General features: G+C 42.2%; 2 protein-coding genes and 1 non-coding gene across 4 annotated transcripts; 1 reads left to right on the top strand and 2 right to left on the bottom strand.

Moving 5' to 3' along the window:
* Positions 1-731: 731 nt before the first annotated feature.
* trnal-cag lies at positions 732-814 on the bottom strand. The gene has a single exon. It is a non-coding gene; the product is annotated as a tRNA-Leu (tRNA).
* A 265-nt stretch (positions 815-1,079) lies between these two features.
* dusp23b (dual specificity phosphatase 23b) lies at positions 1,080-4,531 on the top strand. 2 transcript variants are annotated; one of them, XM_044143093.1, is made up of 3 exons: positions 1,080-1,226; positions 2,033-2,308; positions 3,589-4,531. In XM_044143093.1, the coding sequence occupies exons 2-3, from the start codon at positions 2,039-2,041 to the stop codon at positions 3,772-3,774; spliced, it is 456 nt and encodes a 151-aa protein (XP_043999028.1). In that variant the 5' UTR covers positions 1,080-1,226; positions 2,033-2,038; the 3' UTR covers positions 3,775-4,531. The 2 variants fall into 2 exon arrangements, with proteins under 2 accessions (XP_043999028.1, XP_043999029.1); XM_044143094.1 differs by having other exon boundaries at positions 1,113-1,226; positions 2,037-2,308.
* On the bottom strand, positions 4,118-20,231 carry LOC122846258 (afadin). Its single transcript, XM_044143092.1, has 24 exons — positions 20,109-20,231; positions 18,767-18,962; positions 18,084-18,190; positions 17,236-17,363; positions 17,073-17,167; positions 16,939-16,989; positions 16,632-16,837; positions 15,688-15,833; positions 14,930-15,024; positions 14,570-14,841; positions 14,310-14,453; positions 12,316-12,514; positions 12,139-12,230; positions 11,288-11,374; positions 11,143-11,208; positions 10,932-11,005; positions 9,983-10,122; positions 9,768-9,890; positions 9,562-9,656; positions 9,342-9,473; positions 7,724-8,557; positions 4,573-4,657; positions 4,464-4,500; positions 4,118-4,281 (listed from the first exon to the last, which is right to left on the bottom strand). Exons 1-24 carry the CDS (start codon positions 20,202-20,204, stop codon positions 4,188-4,190), a joined length of 3,594 nt encoding a protein of 1,197 aa, XP_043999027.1. The 5' UTR covers positions 20,205-20,231; the 3' UTR covers positions 4,118-4,187.
* Positions 20,232-20,584: the final 353 nt, after the last annotated feature.

The raw sequence follows: 20,584 nt of genomic DNA, 5'->3' as shown, positions 1-20,584 counted from the left end.
TGATTAGCAGACTCCTATAGGTCTGGCCACATGCAAGTAGATAGAAACTCTTCCTTCTCATAAATCTGGTGTCCATTCCAGAAAATTTGATAATGTATATTCTAAAATATGCATCACTCCAACTATATTACACATAGTTACTTGCTAGAACGTCTGCCTTTCTAATTACCAAGTGACTGGATTTTTCTTCCTTCTCTTCTCCCGTCTTGTGTTGACTGGAGTGATGACAATGACAATCTGCAGTGCAGATGCATGCATCAGCAAGATTTGATTAGAGCATAGGAAAAAGAGGGGGGGAAATAAGTATCCAAATGACATGCTCAAGATTAATTTCCTCATGCCATATGTGAAACCACAAGAGGCTTATGCAAGTTCCTTTTAGAAAAGAAGAAAATAATTTTTCAGAGCAAAATAAAGCTTTCCACGATCTTTTAAGTGACATGTAAAGTACCTTTGGCTGAAGTTGGTAAAAGCGTGGCAGGAACAAACGTTACATGTGAAATACTAAAGCCTTGCTCACTTTCTTTGCTATACAGACTTACTGTATACAAATGCTTCACACTGTCCTGCATGTTTCAGATATTTTCCTGCTTCACCAGAATTAAGTTCACTTGATGGCTTCTCAACAGGCTTTTGCTGAATTGCAATTATGTGTATTAAAGAAAGAGGAATCATTCAGAGCAGTGTGCCTTGAGGAACTATTTTAATAATACAACTGAATCAAAAGTTACTGTCAGAAGTGGGATTCGAACCCACGCCTCCAGGGGAGACTGCGACCTGAACGCAGCGCCTTAGACCGCTCGGCCATCCTGACTTCTGCATAATACCCAGCTGTAGAGATTTATGAACAGGAAAAACATACGTATCAATTTACTGTTGGTATATAGTACATCTACGTATAGATACGTACATTGACATAAAAAGACACAACAGTGGTTTAAAAAAAAAAAAAAAAGAATCGCTTTATTGCTGACAGTGTGGCAAATTTTCGAAAAAACCCGTATGGTTACTTCTCTCCTTACTTTATAATGCTAAGTGTTTGTCACAATGGTGAAAGGAGTGTTGCTGCTGCCCCACCTATAACTGCAATAGTTATAGGTGGGGCAGTTATAACTGCCCCCACCTATAACTGTTATTATTTAGGACCGTGTTGTTCAGCGTACCAGCAGTTAGCTCAGCTAGCAGGAGCTCGGCGCATAGCAATCCGCTTTGTTCTCTCGTAACCTGTAAGTAATTTTGTTGTGTTTAACGTGACGTGCTGTATTCGCCCCGTACGAAATAGACCTGAATGTACTTTTTACATCAATAAGAACAGCAGTCTGTTTAGGCCAAAAAAGCTAAGTTGTGCACTTAGCACTGTTGCTAATGCTAAGCTACATGCTACTATTTAGTTTTCCAATGTTTTGGTGGAGCTTGGTGAGCATGTCTCTTTTCATGTCCTGTACGTCTTCCGGTCAAATTAAGCTTGTTCCTAGATAGCCGTGGTAATAATACAAGCTATGAGCTTCTCTCACTTATATTAACAGCTTTTTAACATTCAATTTGATTGTTGTATGAAACATTATTGAATACATTCTCAGAAAAATTTTTTTTTTAAAACGAACCACATAGAGGAAGGTTGAAATGTCTGAACCTGTCTGTGGTTTTTCTCCTACAAACTGCACAGCTTCTGCAAATTATAGGAATGTTTGGATCTGACCTGTTCCAAACATGTGAGAGCTTTATTTATATTTTACATCCAGTTTATAAAAACTAAATTTGGTGTCTTAAAAAAAGTTTTTACCGCATTTTGTCATGTAAGAAATGAAAGGACTAGGATATTGCAGGGTGCTTTATTGCTTTCCCAACAAAACACACTGACATGTCGTGATAAATGAGTAGCACATCCCCATTCACTGGATTAACATTTACTGCAGTAAATGTGTGAAATAATGCTACTCCAGTAAATATCAATTCGTCTCTTGCTTTTTCTTTCATAATAGCTCACCGAGTTTCACCAGAGGGAAATAAAAGCACATTTTTCTCTCCCCAGACAGCCATGGCCTCTTTCCCTCCACACAACTTCTCCTGGGTTGAACCCGGTAAGCTGGCCGGGTTGGCCATGCCCAGGATGCAGAGTGAATACCGCTACCTGCTGGACAACGGAGTCAGACACCTCGTTTGTCTGTGCGAGAGGAAACCACCGAACCACGACGCCTGCCCAGAGCTGCAGCTTCACCACATCAAGATAACGGACTTCACTCCTCCTTCTCCCAGTCAGATTGATCAATTTCTCTCCATCGTGGAAGGAGCCAACTCCAAAGGAGAGGTAGGCGCTCGCATCACGGCTCTGGAAGAGTGGAGCTAATTGAGACTTTGTCAGGATATCCGGTATCTGGGGTTTAATTTGACTTTTGACTTGAGAAATTATTTCTCCAGTCTCGCCTCAACAGCAACGCATTCTTGTTGAACACGTGGAAAAAATTAGAGTTGGTATTAAAATCCAGTATTTCCTGTAATCAACAGTCTAAAAGCCAACCAATCAGTATTTGTGCTTTTTGAAGTTTTTTTTGTGCTGCAACCCCAAATTTCAATGTCATTTAGTGGGATGGTGATAGACCAACACAAAGTACTGCATCATTTTAAGAAATTTAAATTTCTTTACTAATATAAAAAAAAAATCTTAAAATGTGTGGTGCACATTTGCCAATATTGCTTTTCCTTCCTCCATTTAAATGCTAAAAATGACACAATGGTAATTGTTACTCAAGTCGCAATTTTAAAAAAAACCCTGAAACTTTTATTGACAAACAAATTAAGAATGGATGGCAAACAATGTAGAGCAGGTAAATATGGAGTTTAAAGGTAAAAGAGATTGAAAAATACACTGCTTAGCTCTGACCAATTAGCTAAAATTTCATTTAATACTCAAAGCACCTTGGGGGCCAAAGTGGAACATAAATGGGTCTCAATATTTTCACATTAAATGATGATTTTATTAAACATGTCAAGGATTTTTATGTCCTTTTGAAAATATTCAATGAAGTGAAAATGACCAAAAAAAAAAAAAAAGCCTAAAAATGTACTTTATTACACTTCAATACGTCGTGCACCGTTTTGGTTCCCTAGGATGAAGAGTGTCAGTTTGTGCTTTTAACTTTAATCGCTCCAAAAAAAATTGTGATGCATAGAAATCCACATAATTATTCTAATCCGGAGCATTTGCATTAAAAAAATAAAAAATTCCACTTTGCAGTTTATTCTTGGAAAATATTGTGTATTTTTGAGTTATTCCCCTTCAAAAAAAAGTTAGGATTTGTAACAAAGCGGGCGTAAAAAAAAAAAAATAAGGGAAAGATTTTACAAATATGAAAACTCTGGATAGGTCTGAATGCAGTGAAAGTAATTTTTTTTACTGTAGTCCTTTAGGATGTAGCATTTTGAGACTTAAAGATAGATATAATTAATTTTGACTGTACAGGTGGGAACCAGGCAGGCAGCTTCAGCGGTTGTGTAACAACAACAGCTAATACCTGCCTAATCACAGGAACTAAAGCAGGGTGTGAACTCTGCCGGTGGTTTGACGGCGCCGTTGACGTTTGTCTGCAGGGCGTGGCCGTCCACTGCATGCACGGCCACGGCAGGACGGGCACCATGCTGGCCTGCTACCTGGTGAAGAGCAGGAAGATGTCCGGGGGCGACGCCATCGCCGAGATCCGCAGGATCCGGCCCGGCTCCATCGAAACCCACGAACAGGAGAAGGCCGTGGTGCAGTTCTTCCAGCGCACAAAGTAGCTTTTCCTACGACGGCGAACGTGGAATTATGTCTGCACTGGAAGTGGATGCACGCAGCGATTTGGAAATGAGATGTAGAGATGGGGGAGCGCGTGTTAAAAGTACATTCAATTTAAATTAATCACTAATTCTGATGTTGCCGTTACTGGGACAAAGGGTTCTGGTTATAAAGACGCACACCCTGCCTTGTTTGTTGTACTGCGCCTTAGAAAAGCGCTCATTGTTTCACATCTTGTCACCTTTCAACCAACAACTTTAACGTGTTTTAGTCTGATTTTATGGAATTACACTTTTTGATTTATTACACTTTAAAATCCTATTAAAATTCACAGAAACCCGTGCATGTAATGCAACAAGAAAATTTTATTATTTATTTATTTTTAACTTCTGTTCAGAAAACCTTTGACCTTCACTTAAGCGCTTGTTGCCAGGGAGAAAAGACGCCGACGCTCCCTGAATGTGAGCTTCTCAGGAGCCGACGCCATCTTGATTTTCTCCGCCGGCTTCCTGCCAAAGCGAGACCACACAGATACTTGAAATTAGTGGTTTCCACGGACACAAGCAAGTTGTTGTGTTTCATGTACAGGGTCTGAGAATTAGTGTCGCTCAGGGATAACTTTTTATTTCTTAGCATTTGTGAACGCTGAACATGTTCTGGACCCTAAACGTGCTTCAAAGTGTAAACTCACTCATCTGACGCTGCTTTCAGTCCATTTTCTCTGGGATCTGCCAAAAACATAAAGGAATGCAAAATTAACTTTTTGAATGGTCCTTTAATATTCTGATGGTTCTCTTCACCTGGTTTTCCGTCTTGCTTGTAGGAATGCTGATTCCCTCCGGGCTTTTCCTCCTCGTTGTGTTTCCTGTTGTTTCCAATCTTGTTCTAGACGTGGAAACATAAAAACATGAAAAACGACACGATGTTCAGCCAGTAGGACCGGGGAGTCCAAACTTTTTGTTGCATGGTCCAAAATCGTAAAGTGAAATTAATTTAAGGGTTGAAAAAAAACAAACAACATTTTACCAACTGAACAATAAGCTAATAGAACAACCAAACAGTCAGATTTGTTGATGGGGAGAGATGTGTAAATTATTGTAGATCCAAAACTTTAGGAGTTTTTAAATACATTTCATATTAAAAAAGAAAATTTTAAAAAATGTCTAGGTATCAATTGGTTAAAAAAAAAAAAAGAACCAAAATGTTGTCAATTCTGATCAATAAAATCAAGATTTAGGTCGTCGTTTCTTTTAAAATTCTTGCTGTATTCAGCCAAGTGTAATAAATAAAACTAGAAAATTCCTGAAGAAATTTAACTGGGGCCTGCCAAAGTGTGCCCGTCGGTTTGGACCCAGCGTTCTGATGCTAACAATTTGCATCAATGCTAAAGAAAGCTGCAATGTAATCAATAGCATGTGGAGAATCACAAGAATGTTAAGTAAGCTGGACATGCAACATTCAGTATGATAAAGCAAGTGCATTAGCTAAAATGAGCAAATATGCTAATATAAGCATAAATACTTTCAGTAGCATGTGGGGTATCATTATAATGTTTACTGTCATTTACTTACTCCATTAAGTATACTAAACATGGCTAATAAGTCTGAAAAATAGAAAATAGCTTATTTAAGCTAAAAGGTTCGTTAATGAACTGCTTGCTGCGCAAGGCAGTTCCCTAACCTCGGATAAACAGATAATGCAGAATGATATCACTGCACGCCTCGCGTGTGCACTGTCCAGAGGGGCATTTTGAGGCTTTTATTTTGAAATTTGCAGTAAGATTCATATTAAATGCCCACACTAATCCAATGTGTAAGAGTGCTTTGGATAAACCAGTCACATAAAGCCAAAAAGAGCAATTACATGATGTAAAAATTCCCAAGGCTTTTATTTTGAAATTTTTGTTAAGCTTCATTTGAAAGGGTCAAAGTCATCCCATGTGTAACAGTCATTGATTAAATCAGTCATATAACGCTCAAAAAGCAATGACCTGATGTAAAATTTTCAAGGGCTTTTATTTTGAAATTTTCAGTAAGCTTCATTTCAAAGGGCTAGACTCATCCCATGTGTAACAGTGACAGGGTTAAATTAGTTATATACAGCCCATAGCAGCAAGTTTTTCTAAAGGCCATCTCAGTCCTCCTCTGTTTTAACTGAACTAGTAGTTCAACTACAGTGATGCGATTTGAAGTCCTCAGCAGCTCTCCTGCTCTGGGTTCCGCTGCCATGGTAAATAATCCTCTGCCAGCTGTGAGTGAGACATCCAGGGGAGACAATTCTCTGTTTGAGCCAGCCAGTTTGACTAAAAAAGCATGGCAAAAAAAAACTGTTTCTGCTCGGGAACCGTAATACATATTCGAAAACCGCTTGAAGCATATGAGAGGGCTATTTGTCGCCCTCACATAGTCCCGCCATTCATATCTCTACCTCACTACAGTATTAACAGCGATGAGATAAAAAAGTGTGCAAGGTCTGAAATTTATCAGAAATACATGGAAGTGAATCAGTGAGATCTGTCTGCTACCCTGGCGCATGACTTTGCTCTGAAGCACCTGGAGAGAAAACTGTAAGCGCTAGATAATTTTTGAAAACATTTGACCGGAGCAGGCACGCGATCAATGTCATGACCAAGTTTGATACCAATCATGCAATATTTGTGAGCGTGAGGGCGAGTTAAAAATGATTTGGGGTCAAATTTCACTCTCACTTCCAGCGGAGCGGTTTTCACACTCTGATTTTTCCAAAATCAAAAACTTTGGGTCGCTTAGAAAGAAGTTGTGGACAAACCATAATACATATTGACGTGCTTGTCTTCACTTTAAAAGAGATCACGGACGATCTACAAAATGAAGTTTGAATGGCGCCTCTACATAAGGTTATGATTTACACAGAAAATCCTCAAAATAGGGTATTTTCAGGATTTACGACTTAGACTTGCACCTGGTGAGCTCGTTAGTGATTTTGGGGTCGCTTTTTGCTTTTTACGCCGCCATGGTAACTCCAAATCCCACCAAAAGTAATAGCTCCCTTCCGGAACGAGCCGCACGCTTTTGATACCACTTTTGTGGGTGGGCTCGAGCGTACGCCGCATTAACGGTAACGGAAGAATAATAAATAATACGTATTAAAGAAACATTCTATTGGGTGTAGAACAATAGGTGCCTGCCATGCAATGCATGGAGGCAGTGACTGACTTGCTTCGCAAGTCAGTCACTGCTCTCCTTATGCATTGCTATGGGCAGGCCCCAATCAGATGTGAGTGAGGCAAAGTTTGCTTTCGAGTAAAAGTCACTTTTTCTATTCTACGTACTAGAATATGCTCCTAATGCCACATTCACTATTTTATAAACTTTCAAAGCTTTCCATGTGACATTTGCTCTTCAAAAGAGGCAATATTATATATTTTCCAGGTCATAATGCCATTTTATAGCACAATCAAGTACCTATAATATGTTGCCTTCAGTTATAAAAATGCTGCATACATAAAACATGACTTAAAAGAAATTAAATTTGGAATTTAACATCATGAAATTGGGCCTCTGTCGCTTTAAGAAACTCCTGCTCTTTCTGAATTTCCTCTTTCAGGAAGTCATCACAACACGGCTCCTCTATAAACCCTTTCACAACATTTTCACCAGAGTTGCACTGAGAAGTAGCTCGTATGATGAGCCCAACAGTCCCACCAGGTGTTTGCTAATTGCTGCTGGCTAGTCTGGAGGAGCCGAGTGGGGGAGGGCTGCTCTGAAATGCGGAAGCTCGGAAACTGCAGCTCTGGGGAGGAGCTGCGTCTCGAAGGTGGAGCTGGGTCCACCCAGACGTTTTGCATGGCTGAATGGTTGCCATGGAGATTAAAGCATTTCTCAATCGTGAAAGAATCGAGGCGACACTCCAGGATAACGTTATAACACGATGCAAAGCTCAAAAAAGTAGATTTTACATAATCCACTTAACCTCTGACGTTCTGTCCAGCTGCTGCAGGATCACCATGGCGTCCAGATCTTCCTCCTCCTCCTCCTCTTCTCCCTCTCCTCTCTGCTGAATCTCCTGCACCCTCTTCTGAAACCTCCACTCCAGGTCCAGCCTCCGCAGCCTGCCGTCCTCCTCGGCGCTCCGTTGCTCCTTGGCGCTGAGCTGCCGCGCCTCCCTCTCCAGCCGCTCCACCGCCTCCAGCCTCTGCCGCTTCTCCAGCGCCTCCTGGGTCTCCCTCCTCCAGGGGTCACGCAGCAGCACCCGGGGATCGCTCTGGCCCCCCGAGCCCTTCCGCTCGGACGGAGGCTCCTGGAAGGAAACGGGCTTTGCTGGAGTGATGCACACTCTGGGTTTTTCTGACCTCTGCTGCTGCCAGAGACCCGAGGGCTGGAGCAGCGCCTTGACCGCTGATGATGGACACGCTCGGCTTGGGGAGCTCTTTATCTGCTCACTGGCTTGACGGAGCCGGCTCAGAACAGAGGGGCTCGGCTGGAAGGTGGTGAGAGGAGGATTCGACCGCGCGCCGCCTGCTCCGGAGACGGCGACGGGGATGTCGATGCGCATCGGCCGGACCGACGGCGTAGGCGTGGCCTGCTCCGAAAACAGGTTCCTCCAGACGCCGGCCGGACTCAGGGGCGGCTGTTTGCGGTCGGACGGGACGTGGTGTGTAGAAACGCTTGAGCGGAGAGCAGCGGATCGGCAGAAATTTGTCGACTGACTGGAACTCTGGTTCCTCTGTGTGCGCGCGTTCTGCTTTTGGTCCAGCAGGGGGCCTCCACTGTCTGCACACAAGCTCTCCTGAGACACAGCGAGTCGCTACATGGGAGAAAAAAAAAAGAGACTTCAGCAGAGATTCACACCTGAACCTAGATTTATTCATATTGTACAATTCAGCAACAGGGCAGTTTAAAGTGACTCACCTCATAAAAGCACTTTAAACTGCGACAGACGTTACATTTTGTCAAAAGCCATCCTCCAAATCATCAAGCAAATACACGTGAAACATGTTGACCAATGTCCCAGTTATTGTGAATCAAAGGCAACTCCAAACGCATGGGTTTGGAGTGAAGACGCGATTTGATGCTGATTTTTTATATTTTTTTGGGATTTGATTCAGAAACTATTTTTTTTTAATTCAGAATCCAGTTTTTCTATTCAAACAATTTAAAGTTCCTGTTCAAATTGTGTGACTGATTAGAGAAAAAAAAACAGAGTAGACAGATGGATCGTTTATTTCAAGTAACACCATAAGGTTTCCTGCTGTATCGAATTCTGTTGGTTTATGTTTTAACAAAAACAGGTTTGTAGAAACTCAAATTAGCATGTGCTAGCATGGAGCTCAGCTGCCTGGCTTCTTCTCAAAGTGGGTGACACGGCCTTCTACGGTGGCTGAGTGGGCTCATAATGCAATATACAGTGTAAATATTTTTCCTCCCCTCTGGTTTTTAGCCTTGATTTGGTTGCTTTGCAGTTTTCTGGACTTTTCTTGGCATAAAATCCCAATAAGACACATCCAGGTTGGAAATGTCTTTCAAAATGTGAAAAGCAAGAGCTAGGAATGCTGCGCAAGTGTTTTTGTCAAGGAGTTGCGTCAACGTACCACGAAGCCTCTCCGGCTGGCGCTCTGCTCACTTGAAGGATTCACAGCCGTCGTAAACAGTTGCGTCGGCTCAAAATCAGACCTGTCCTTGGACTTGGGGTTCGGCAGCGTCAGGTATTCTCTGGGACGCGTCTGGAAGAAGGTAGCAAACAAATGTGAGACTGTAAGGGGAGAACACAGCAAAAAAAAAAATAATAAATTCAACGTCTAAAATTCTCACATTGGCGCAAAGGTTGTCGCTGGAAACGGATGAAAAGCCATTTCCTCTCACGTCGGGGTCAAAGAGTTCACCTCTGTCCTCTGGGCAAAAGCCAGCTGGAGTAAAGGGAAAGCAAACGGAGCTGCCCTTTTTTCACGCATTAAATGGATTTCACAAACAGGAATGGACCCAGCAGCTAAAAAGTCACAAACAAAAAGGTCACCCACCGGTCACGTTGGGGTTGGAGCGGTAAAGCTGTCGGTATTTCTGGTCTCTGTTTCTCTTGCGACCTCTGGGGTTTCTCTCCGAGGGGCTGAGCTCCACAGCGCAGTACAGTGTGGAAACGCCGTCTTGTGTGACAATAAAAAGGTTCAAATCAGGTCCTAAAATGTAAACAAAATAAATAAATAAGGAAGAAACTGTGTAGGTGAGGTATCCTTACCCAGTCTTAAACGGCTGCTGCTTGTTTCGTTTTCCGGGGACGATTCGTTCAGTAGGTGGCCGAGACCTCGGTAACTCGCTGCAAACTTCTCCACCTGTAAGCTGACGACGGGGCCGGTGCGCATCATGATGGCTGCTGCGCTAAATGAGTTAAAGAGGTTTATGAAAGCTAATGTGGCGCTACCGCTAACTGTACACAGAAGGTGAAATATGATCATGTGGCATTATCGTACTTGGTTCAAGGTGTTGAAGTCCAGTCTGATATGTTAACTGTTTTTGTTCCAACTATTGTTAGCGACACAAGATGATAATCATGTATTTCTCTCTACTTTAGACATTTAAATTCTAAAGAAACACATTGTTATTTCACATTATAACTGTACAGCTTCTGACTGTAACGTAGAAGCAAACAGTCAGAAGCTGGGCCTTCAGAAAGGCATGTTTTTATGAACATTGTGCCTTATATAAAAGTCATTGCAAGAGTGGAATTTTTCTTAATATAATTTCTTTTTAATGTATACAATACTGAACTATTTGAAAATTCTGAAGTTATAGTACATCTGGTCAGGACCAACATGGAGCCAGCTCATGTGGGACATTTTAAACCACCCTCTAATGTTAACGCTACCTGTTCAAGTACTGTAATTCGCATGAATGAGATGCAATTTGTTTTCTTTTTTGCTTTTGGAATAGGGTACCAAAACTGTCTCTAGCCCAGGGCCCTGTATCAGTCTACATCCAGCCCTGGCCAGAAGCAAAACCTTTCACTACGTGTTAGAGAAACGTTGCCGGACATTAGCTCTTCATGACTTCAACCAGACAAACTAAGTACTAGAACCATAGAAACAGATATTTATGTAATAATGACACGAATTATTACACAAATCTCCGGTGTGTAAATCATGAATCAACCCTTGTGTTGATAGCTACTTGCTATCAGATGTAGCTACCTGTCTTGGCTGAGTCCCACCAGGCTGCGACCGTCCACACTGAGCAACTGATCTCCAGCTGCCAGCTTACCGCTCTAAACGCAGCAAAGACACGTCTTCATTTCTTATGTTGTTAAACACACACACACACGCACACACACACACACACACGCAACCACAACAAAATATTCCTTGGAGTGAAAGCCGAATGAGAAAAGTGTCACAGTCTCACCATTTCGGCGGGTCCTCCCTTGACCACAGATTTGACGTAGATCCCGAGGTTGCTCTGGCCTGCTCCCTGCGGCGCGACATTACAGCCATGTTCACTCACTGAGTCGCTCCATGGCAGAAAGTTTTTATGTTTAAACTGTTTTCACCTTGGCTGCTACAATACTGACACCCATCCCACTGTTTAGAGGCTTGTGCAAAGTGACGTTCTCGACCTCGGGCTGCCTGTGCGCTGCCTGACGAAAAAACATGTACAAAAGATTAGTTGGATTAATCGCGATTAATCGATTGTTTAAATAATTGTCAACTAATTTAGTTATCGATGAATCTTTAACTGGAGTGTAGAGACTCAAAAAAAGAGGCAATTTGCTGAGAGAACAACACAGTCAAAGCAGTAATTAAGTTGAATCTGTGCAAAAAAAATACAGATTTTGCATTTAAGATAGAAATAAAAACAACCTTTGTACTACTCAAGTGGCTTAGTTTTAGATTCACCAGGTTAGAATTATGTAAAAATCTTCCTTTTAAGTTCTTGTGCTAGCTGATAATGGTTTAACACTCCCCCAAAAAAAACAATTGACAGATTATTACTACTCTACATTTGTAATATCCTTTGCTGCGAATGATCAAGCATATAGTCAAGGACTGCTATGTTATTGCAATTTAGGCAATAAAACTTCACTTTCTTATTCAAAAAAGGACTTGAATTATTTGTTTATTTCTAATATTGTACAGGCAATGCTTAAGCGCCTAAATGAACAATCTACAGAATGTGCCAATTTTTTTAAATCCAATTATGTTCATGTCAATTTTATTTATGAAGCACTTTAAAAACAGATATGAACTGCACCAAAGTGCTGTACGGTATTCATAAAACACAGATAAAACACAATTAATCAACTAATCGTGAGTATAAAAGGTAGACTAATCGATTACTAAAATAATCATTAGTCGCAGCCCTATTAAAACATAAAATATCTGGCGTCTCTGTTCTCTTTACCAAGTACAAATCCCCATCGGTGTGTGTGTTTTCAGTGAAATGCGCCGTCCAGTCTCCTTGAGATTCAGCCACAGACGTCAAACAGCAGAGACCTGCAAGACGGAGAATGACGCAACAAGCTAATACGTTCAGAATAAAGTACGATCCAACTCTGTCTGAATCCAAGGTCTCTCCCACCTTTCTGACAGATTGGCTCCAGAAACTCTCTGAACCCCTGAGGGACTCCTCTCAGCGTCTCACAGGAGTATCCTCCCCGCGGCAGCAGGAAAGGCAGCAGGAGGTCGAGGCTCTCCGTCAGCCGAAGCTCGCCACCTTCGCTGAGAATTATGTTATCGGCCGAGGCCTTGGCAGCCGTCGCCACGGCATCCGTCAAGCCCTGCATCGGGAGCGACAGTGAGGGAGAGATACGTCAGGAAAGAGTCGATGCGAATGTCGTGTTTCCCTCAAGAGAGGGGACACCCAGTCCGCCTGCCATGATTCTGAGCAAGAGACTGAAGATGACCGTGACCTTTGACATCTGTAGATGGAGACGTAAAATCAGAGCAGATGTGAGTAACGGCTCTGCCATGCAGTTGTTTCCTTTAGAATGTCAACGCCAACGCTCTGGGCGGCACCGGGTTTCAGGCGTCTGTTGTTGTTGCCTGATTTAGGACGATTTCTCTACAGGCTTTGATTCAATTTGTAAGGCTTTCCTGTAGAAGTCAGTATTGCAGGGGTTTTTGGAAGCCTCTGACTGACAGCACTCTGCCGTTGTGTGGCAGCGTTAGGAAGAGGATCCTCAGAACTGAACCTGCCCTCTTTATAAGCCTGTTAAACATCTGGTTTATGTAATTTTACTTATTTGTATTTTATGAAAAAATACGGTTGAGTCCATTTTAACTCCAATCATGAATGTGACGTGTTGCTTTGTTTCTTTTCCCCACTAATAATCTGAACCTGCAACGTCTCCAAAGTATTCACACCCCTCACACTTCTGCATGTTTTGAAGAAACATCCACAATCCTCAGTGTTCTTTTTTTTCCTCCCCTCCAGGGGGTCTTTTGTGGGCTCTAGTGTCCCTTTTATGAAAGTAGGCTGACAGGAAAGGGGGAAGACATGCGGTCTGGGAATCGAACCCGCGACAGCCGCGCGAGGACTCCAGTCCTCCAAACGTGGGTCGCGGTGTCCCCTACGCCACCACAGCACGCCCCCCTCAGAGTATCCTGCTGTAATTTTATGCAGCAACCCACACCAGTCTGATGCATTATCATGAAACGGAAGGGAAATCAAAATCAAAGCATAGTGCAAATAAAATCTGAAAAGTGTGGTGTACATGTGTATTTAAACCAGCTTTTAGACATTTTTTTCCAAGAATGTTTCTTTACTGCACGTCTGGATTGTGAATTTCTTGCCCAATCCTCTTTGCAAAACAGCTCCGGCTCAGTCGTACTGGATGAAGAGAAGTATTCTCAAATGAGTTTTGGTCTGGACTTTGACTAGGCCAATATATGTACATATGAATATGTTTCTATCTTTCAATCAGTTTTGCCCAGCCTCCCTGCCCATGGGGCACGCTTCCACAGCATGATGCTGCCACCACTGTACTTCTCCATGCGGAAGGTGTGCAGCTTTAATTTTCTGTGGCTTTCGCAAAACATTTATTTTGGGATAAAATTAGACAGAAGTGTGTCTATTGTCCTTCTGAAGACAATTGGTTTCACTGGCTTTTATTTTGAACTGTCAGAGTAAATGCACCCCACACTTTTCAGATTTTTATTTGCAAAAAGCAAAAAAAAAAAAAGCACTTAAAGTCATATTTTTTTCATGTGCTTTGCAATTATGCACATGTTTGTGTTAGTTTGACCCTTTAAAAACTAAAAAAAGAAAATAACCAGAAGTGTGTGGCTGTAATTTTACACAATGTGGGGAAGGTTCAAGGGGTGTGAATATTTTAAGCAGGAAACTGTACAAGTTGCCCACTCGAAGCCAAAGCACTGACGTCCTTCATGTATTATGCATCATTACATCGGTCATTGTAACTATTAATTATTCATGCTATTAAATCAATGAGCACAGCCAGAAGCTTTGGCCAGTTCCAAAAACCCTCGCTGGAACTCTTTCCCATTTTTGTTTTCAGTTTTGTCGGTGACATCTGTGGGCGGTGTGGGTCAGCGGAGTGTAGGACGACTCACAGGGGGGATCTGAGGCTCGCTGGGTCCGTACATGTACCCGTCCATCAACGTGCGCAGCTGCAGCGAGTTCAGCTTGAAACAGGAAGTCTGGATGTTCTTAGCGTCCGAAGGCGAGTACTTATTCATTGTCAGGAGCGTGGTCGCCTAGCAACAAGGCAGGCAATACTATTTTAGCATCCAAGGAGACAGAATCAACCATGGTAAAAAAAAAAAAAATAAGAAGAAATTGACATATTTGATAGCAAAGCGGGGTGTCAGACCTGCGTGATGTGTCCCAGATGGCAGTCGGCAGCCAGCTCCAGGCCCTGCCTCTCCGCCCAGGCCTCCATGGGGGTCAGCCTCTGACGCAGTGTGGCCCCCCAGTAGTGAGAGCGCAGGCCCGGCGTGCCGGGTTCTGGGGCCATGAGCTGATTAAACAGCCAGGCGCTGATGAAGTGGAAGAGCTGAGAGAAGAGCTGGATGGTGAGGGCCGGGTTGACGCAGCACCGGCGCAGAAGAGACATGGCGTTCATAAAGGTGTCCAACACCATCTCTGCAGTCAGACCGAGACACGTCATGACATTGTAAGGTCTTCATCTGTCGAATTATCTGGTTTGATCGATTTCTGTTTTAAAACGTGCCTATCCCTGCCGGGAGGGCGCCGTGTCGCTCAGGATCAGTGAGGAAAGTTGGTAGGTGTTTCCTCAACTCGCTCTGTAGGCAACGGAGCAGCAAGCTACAAACAAACAAGCAAGAGATACATGTTGGTACTTAATCCATCTGGGCAAAGATGCAAGGTTCTGTTAATCTGATTGCTGTTTAAACGTCATCTCTTTAAGGAGTTACACTCTGGTGAAGTGAAAAAGAATCAAAATGGCCTCTCATGGCGTGCTGTGGTGGCGTAGGGGATAGAGCAACCCACATTTGGAGGCCTTCAGTCCTCGACACGGCGGTCGCGGGTTCGATTCCCGGACCCGGCCGACGTTTGCCGCATGTCTTCCCCCCTCTCCTTCCCCCTTTCCTGTCAACCTACTTTCGAATAAGGAACACTAGAGCCCACAAAAGACCCCTGGTGGGAAAAAAAATGGCCTCTGATAAGTCAACGTGCAGCTCCATTATAGCGTTCCTCATGGTCTTGTTTTAGGCCCCTTTCTTTTTCCCCCCATAGATCCTCAATCTGTGGCGATTCTTTCAGGAAACACAACACCGGCTTCTATTGTTACGTTGACGAAGCCGCGTTGTAATCATCAGTAAATACACACGTTACTATTCAGCTGCTTAAAGTGTGAAATGGCTTTGAAAAATTTCCTTTTGCAGCAATAAATGCTACCTGTTGGTATATATTGTTAGCAAAACAACAACAATGTGGTGTCAGAGGTCTGTGTTCGTCCGTCCATACCTGTAGGCGTTGTGCACCTGATGGGACAGATCCAGCTGACTTTGCTTCGTGAACGGGCCAAGGTCTTTGTCGTTCTTCAGAAAGTTCAGCAGCTCAGAGGAATTGGCCAACCAGAAGGCGAGAACCCCGGCGACGGCCTGGTTCCTCTGCGGAGCCAATCACAGCAACCGGTTGGTTTCAGCAAACTTGCAAATCTTCAACTGTGAGATTTTTCTATTTTCAAAATGTTTTTATTTTTCATTGTGATTGTTTACTTGACAGGGACAAATGCGAGAAACTTAGATCAAGTCAATCTAATGTCAGCATCAAAGTGTTTATTACCATAGCTACTCTGCAAAGACAAAGCCCTTCAAACGTTATTTATTTTAATCCTTCTTAAGCCATGCAGTAAACATTTTAAAATGTCTTAAAATCAGATGGTAATGATGAATACTAGAACTCTTAACAGAGAAGGCTTTCTGTGCAAAGATTGCAAACAAAATTGTATTTTACAGTCATGATTAATCCTGCATCATGTATTCAATTTCTATACAAATGTATAATGGTATGTAATGCATATATGAAACAGTTTTTCATTAGTTTGAAACAATTAACATTACTCTGTATTGTTTTTGAAATTGTCTATATGTTTATCAAATCAATATGGATAGTGGTGATTATTATTTATTTATTTTATTTCATTTATTTATTTATTTGCCCAATTTACTTTTGGCAACAATAACTACAAAAAAGCTTAGGCCATTTTTTTTTTTAGGAGCTTGGTTAAATTTAGCTGATGATGTAGCAACAAGCCAATGAATTTAAATTCTACGAGTGAATTCTGGGTAAAATGTTTAATGTTTCTCCACCATTTTAGATTGCAAACAGATCAAACTAACCAAATAGGAAGAGGCTGACAAACTACACATTTACGTGCGCTGTAACAAAGGTTTTCATGAACTCGCCTGGATGACCTTTCCCATCATGGTGGCCATTCTGTTTGTGATTGACGTTACGGGGTGCGTGCTTGCAGAAGACGGAGAGCCGCCGCTGCGCCGGCGCCGCAGGGCGAAGCGACTCGCAGCGTAGAGGGTGTAAGCGGGGGACAGCTTGAAATGAACTGTGGAGCTGTTGGTGTAATTTATGACTGCGGACAGGAAGGGCTCCTCGGCTGAAATGTACGAGGCGCCAGCAGGGGGCAGGAGGACAACATCACAAACACACGCAGCAGCAGCAGCAGCAGCGCTTTCAGAGGTTGTGATTCAGACTCACCATCGTCGCAGATCTTTACTCTAACCGGTAATCCAGGTTGATCTGGAGAGTCTGAGTGAGTTAAAGAGGAAATGAGTAGACTTCACGGTGTACACTTGTGAAACAAATGGGGACGTACCTGCTGTCTATATTACCTTCAGGATTCTGACTTCTTTTCTTTTTTTCGCAACGTCTCAGAGGCTCAAGGCCGGACGAGCGGTCGCTGTTGTTCAGCAGATTTTCAGCTGGTCTGGGCGTTGATTTAAAAACAGAAGATGTTATTTTGATAGTTTGAACAAACAAAAAGTGAGTACTTACCCGTCCTCGCCCTCCGACGCCCTCTCAGCTCCGCTGGCTCGGCTTTTCTCTTTCTTCTTCCCTTTTCTTGACAGTGTCCTCTTGAAGGTTTGAAGAAGGCCTCCTTTTTCTTTCTCATGATAACTTTCCTTTATGGATAAACAGGATTGGTAGCGTATGCATAATGGCTATATGTGCAAATGAGCAGAGGTTTAAAAGATTAAACAGTTTCTTAATGATTTGATCAAGGGACCAGACAGATGATTTCCAGCTTTGTCCTTGGAAATTGAATCCTAAGCAAGCTTAAGTGCTACTGTGTCATACCAACTGCAACACTCTTCAGAGTGGATTCTGTTACAGACGGAAGAAGCCTCAAAGTGTGGGTGTAAAAGAGCGTAAACAGTAATTTAATAGAAAACTGAATTTATTGCTCATTGTGTCTTTTCTTTTTGGTCCATTTATGCATGATTTGGGAATGTTTCGGAAAGTTTCGTAAACAGGCCAATCAGCCTACAGTTGCTCTGTTTAACATCAGTTTGTTGAGAAAGAAGCTGAGCCTGGAAATCCAACGCTAATCTTTCCAATATAACATACCGAAAGGTCATCAAAATGGCAGCTTCAATTCATTGTCTTTATTTTAAAATTGTTAGCTTCCGTCTTACAACGACTGGCCTCCCAAACTAGACTAAGGCTGGGGAGAAAAATATTTTCAAAGCTAATTATAAGAAAAGTGGAAATTAAAATGGGATCAAATCTGGGTAAGCAGGTCAAAGGTTTAGCAATGAATCTTTGATCGGTGAATGTTTTTTTTAATATATATCTAATTGAAGCTTTTATTGTTTTTCAAGCGTACGGGACGGCAGGGTTACCTCCAATCTCTCCTGGTCTTTTTTGAGCACAAACTGCCCTTCTCGGTTGTCCGAGGTCCAGCTCAACTGTACGACCAGAGGTCTCTCATCCAGGTCCAACTTACGTTCTTAAATTTGAGAAGAAAAAAAACATTAAAATAGGGAAAGGGCAGCTTTGAAAGAAGATCAGAATATGACACTTCTCTTGACTCTCGCCGTTGGTACAAGATTTCTAATTATAATAAAATGGTGTATATAAAAGGAGTCTGGTTTTGACAACACAGCCTGGTTGTTCATTCACTCACTCCTAAACACCAGAGGACAATATAGAACAAAAGATGAGAAACCAAGTAAAGAACTAAACTAAAGTCAGTGTAGCATTTTATGCTACACTGTGCAGACAGAGCATCTGCACAGTGTAGCATGAGATTAGGCATAATCTCAAAGCAGATGAATTAAGGTATTGCAGGTGTTGTACAAATCTGTCATAACTTCACCACAAGCATTTTGGCAGCTATCTTAAAGGCTGGAAGATGATTTGTGAATAAATTAATTATTAATCCATTAGCAATTCAACCGGCTCAATTCAGAAGGTTATTGGTTTCTGCTGTAGGGACTTGAAACATGCCTGTCCACCTAGGAAACGGAGGAACAGCAGCTTCAGCTATCCAGGAAGCAAGTTACCGCCAGGATGGCGTTCTTACCTCGATCTGCGTGGATCTCATAGAGAGAATATTTTGTCGACAGCATTTTCATATCCGGCCTGAACTTCTCTGAAAGCGTCTCAATGACCTCGCGAGTCGTCAAGCTGCTGCAAACCCGCAGGCACTTTGTGGCCACGCTGCCTTCTTCTTCGTGATCCTCGAAGGAGAAGCGGACCACGCCATGAAACGCCAGCCTCTGTTAGGACACAGAGGGTCACTGAAAGCCCCCAAAACGGACGCTTTTAAAATACTCATTTAAGAGATCAAGGCTGAGTCCGTTTCATTTCATCTCAGTATCTGATCCAGCTTTTAGTTGAAGGCCTCTGAGTTTGTTTGTTTTTTTATTTTTTGGAGAAAAGCAGTAAACAAACACTAGCATGAAGACTAAGGACATCACCTTGTGTAACACGGTAGTGGTAGCATCATGCTAGGGGGAAAGCTTGCTTCAGACTAACACCAGCCCTGAACATCTCCAGTCATGTAGCTACTAGAATGTCCTAGTCAAAGTCCAAAGCTAATTGGAATTGTTTTGAAAGGCTCTGCTTACATGTGGCATGTTGCAGCAGCAATAAGCTTTATTGAAAATTGGACGATGTACAGCTCAAACGTAAACGGCACTTTTTGAGGCGCTGTGCCAGATTACAGCAAAAGTTATAATCCCTTAACAGGTTAGAAAAACAGATATTTAATACAATCATACATCACTGATACATTCATACTGTTAACGATTACATATCTGAGAAGTTCTTAAATTTCTCAAGTTAGATTGGGAAAACGTGAGAGCGCAGCAGCTCTTCTGCACGGCGGGCCTGGAAGCACTAGAAGAACTAAATAGATTTAAAAAAGAAAAAAAGAAGGTAATCAGCAAATCAGAAATATTAATATGTGTCAGTAATATAGGATTTAACTTGAAGATGCAAAACACGTCAAGTCCGTCGGACTCCGTTTTTTAACCTGCCTAAATGAAGGCCCTCTGAAATCCACTTGATCCGTTTATTTTTCAGCAAAAAAAAAAATATCATTGAATTTAATCTAATCTAGTCATGTAAGTTTTTGCAATTACACTATAAAATATGGAATAAAATATAATTTATTGTCCCACAGTGAGAAAATTGAAGAAATACCCCTTATGCACTGATTCACCTTCTGTCAATTTAATGAAAACTGTAATCAAAATGTTCCATTTTAAGTTTTGTCAGATAATAATAATATAAATCATTTGAATAACCCTGTCTATAAATATCAATATAACTGACTGAGTGTGGCATGAGTTTAACAGATCAAGATAAAAAAGGTGGTTTTGTTGTTTGAAGGTATTGCGTGACCTCCTGACTGACCTCACCTCGTCAGGTTGGCTGATCTCAAACAAGTCCAGTCTGTCGCTGTTCCACTGACTGATGACCTCGGCCAGGTTCTCCCGTTCCTTCGTCTCCGGCATCTTCCCGCCTAAAAAAAAACGCTTTTCCAAACCGGCATGCAAAGTTTTACTCAGAAAGCAAGATGGAGGGAAAAACAAACCAAACCGTTGTGCCAGGAGCAGCGCTGCTTCGCCGTGCTCCCACGTCGTTATGAGCTGTCCTCTGTGGGAAGCTGTTAAAAATAATCGTCTAATTTTGCCCCCCCCCCAACGCTCTGCCCTCATTTAACAGGTCAGTGAAGCTGCACTGAATGAGGCAGAAAAAAAAAAGGAAAACTAATTATAAACGTGACAAAGACAAAAGAACCTTAATTGCTCGCACCAAATGCGACCTTTTTGTTTCTTACTTTGTTTTCCCAATGAAACCCAACTTTACAGTAAATTCAATGATAACAACAGGA

The sequence above is a fragment of the Gambusia affinis genome, linkage group LG16 (genome assembly GCF_019740435.1).
Source record: "Gambusia affinis linkage group LG16, SWU_Gaff_1.0, whole genome shotgun sequence".
In the NCBI taxonomy this organism is placed as follows: Eukaryota; Metazoa; Chordata; class Actinopteri; order Cyprinodontiformes; family Poeciliidae; genus Gambusia; species Gambusia affinis.
Note: the sequence above shows the minus strand (reverse complement) of the source record. Positions and strands in the feature narration are given on the sequence as shown.

What these genes read in the sequence shown, in the direction of transcription:
- dusp23b (XM_044143093.1), top strand. Translation starts at nt 2,039, where the DNA reads ATGGCCTCTTTCCCTCCACACAACTTCTCCTGGGTTGAACCCGGTAAG. An exon ending in GAGCCAACTCCAAAGGAGAG is followed by an intron (nt 2,309 to 3,588) that starts GTAGGCGCTCGC and finishes GTTTGTCTGCAG; the next exon opens with GGCGTGGCCGTCCACTGCAT.
- LOC122846258 (XM_044143092.1), bottom strand. Translation starts at nt 20,204, where the DNA reads ATGCCGGAGACGAAGGAACGGGAGAACCTGGCCGAGGTCATCAGTCAG. An exon ending in TGATGGGAAAGGTCATCCAG is followed by an intron (nt 15,834 to 16,631) that starts GCGAGTTCATGA and finishes TTGGCTCCGCAG; the next exon opens with AGGAACCAGGCCGTCGCCGG. An exon ending in GCGAGCCTCAGATCCCCCCT is followed by an intron (nt 12,515 to 14,309) that starts GTGAGTCGTCCT and finishes CTCCCGATGCAG; the next exon opens with GGCTTGACGGATGCCGTGGC.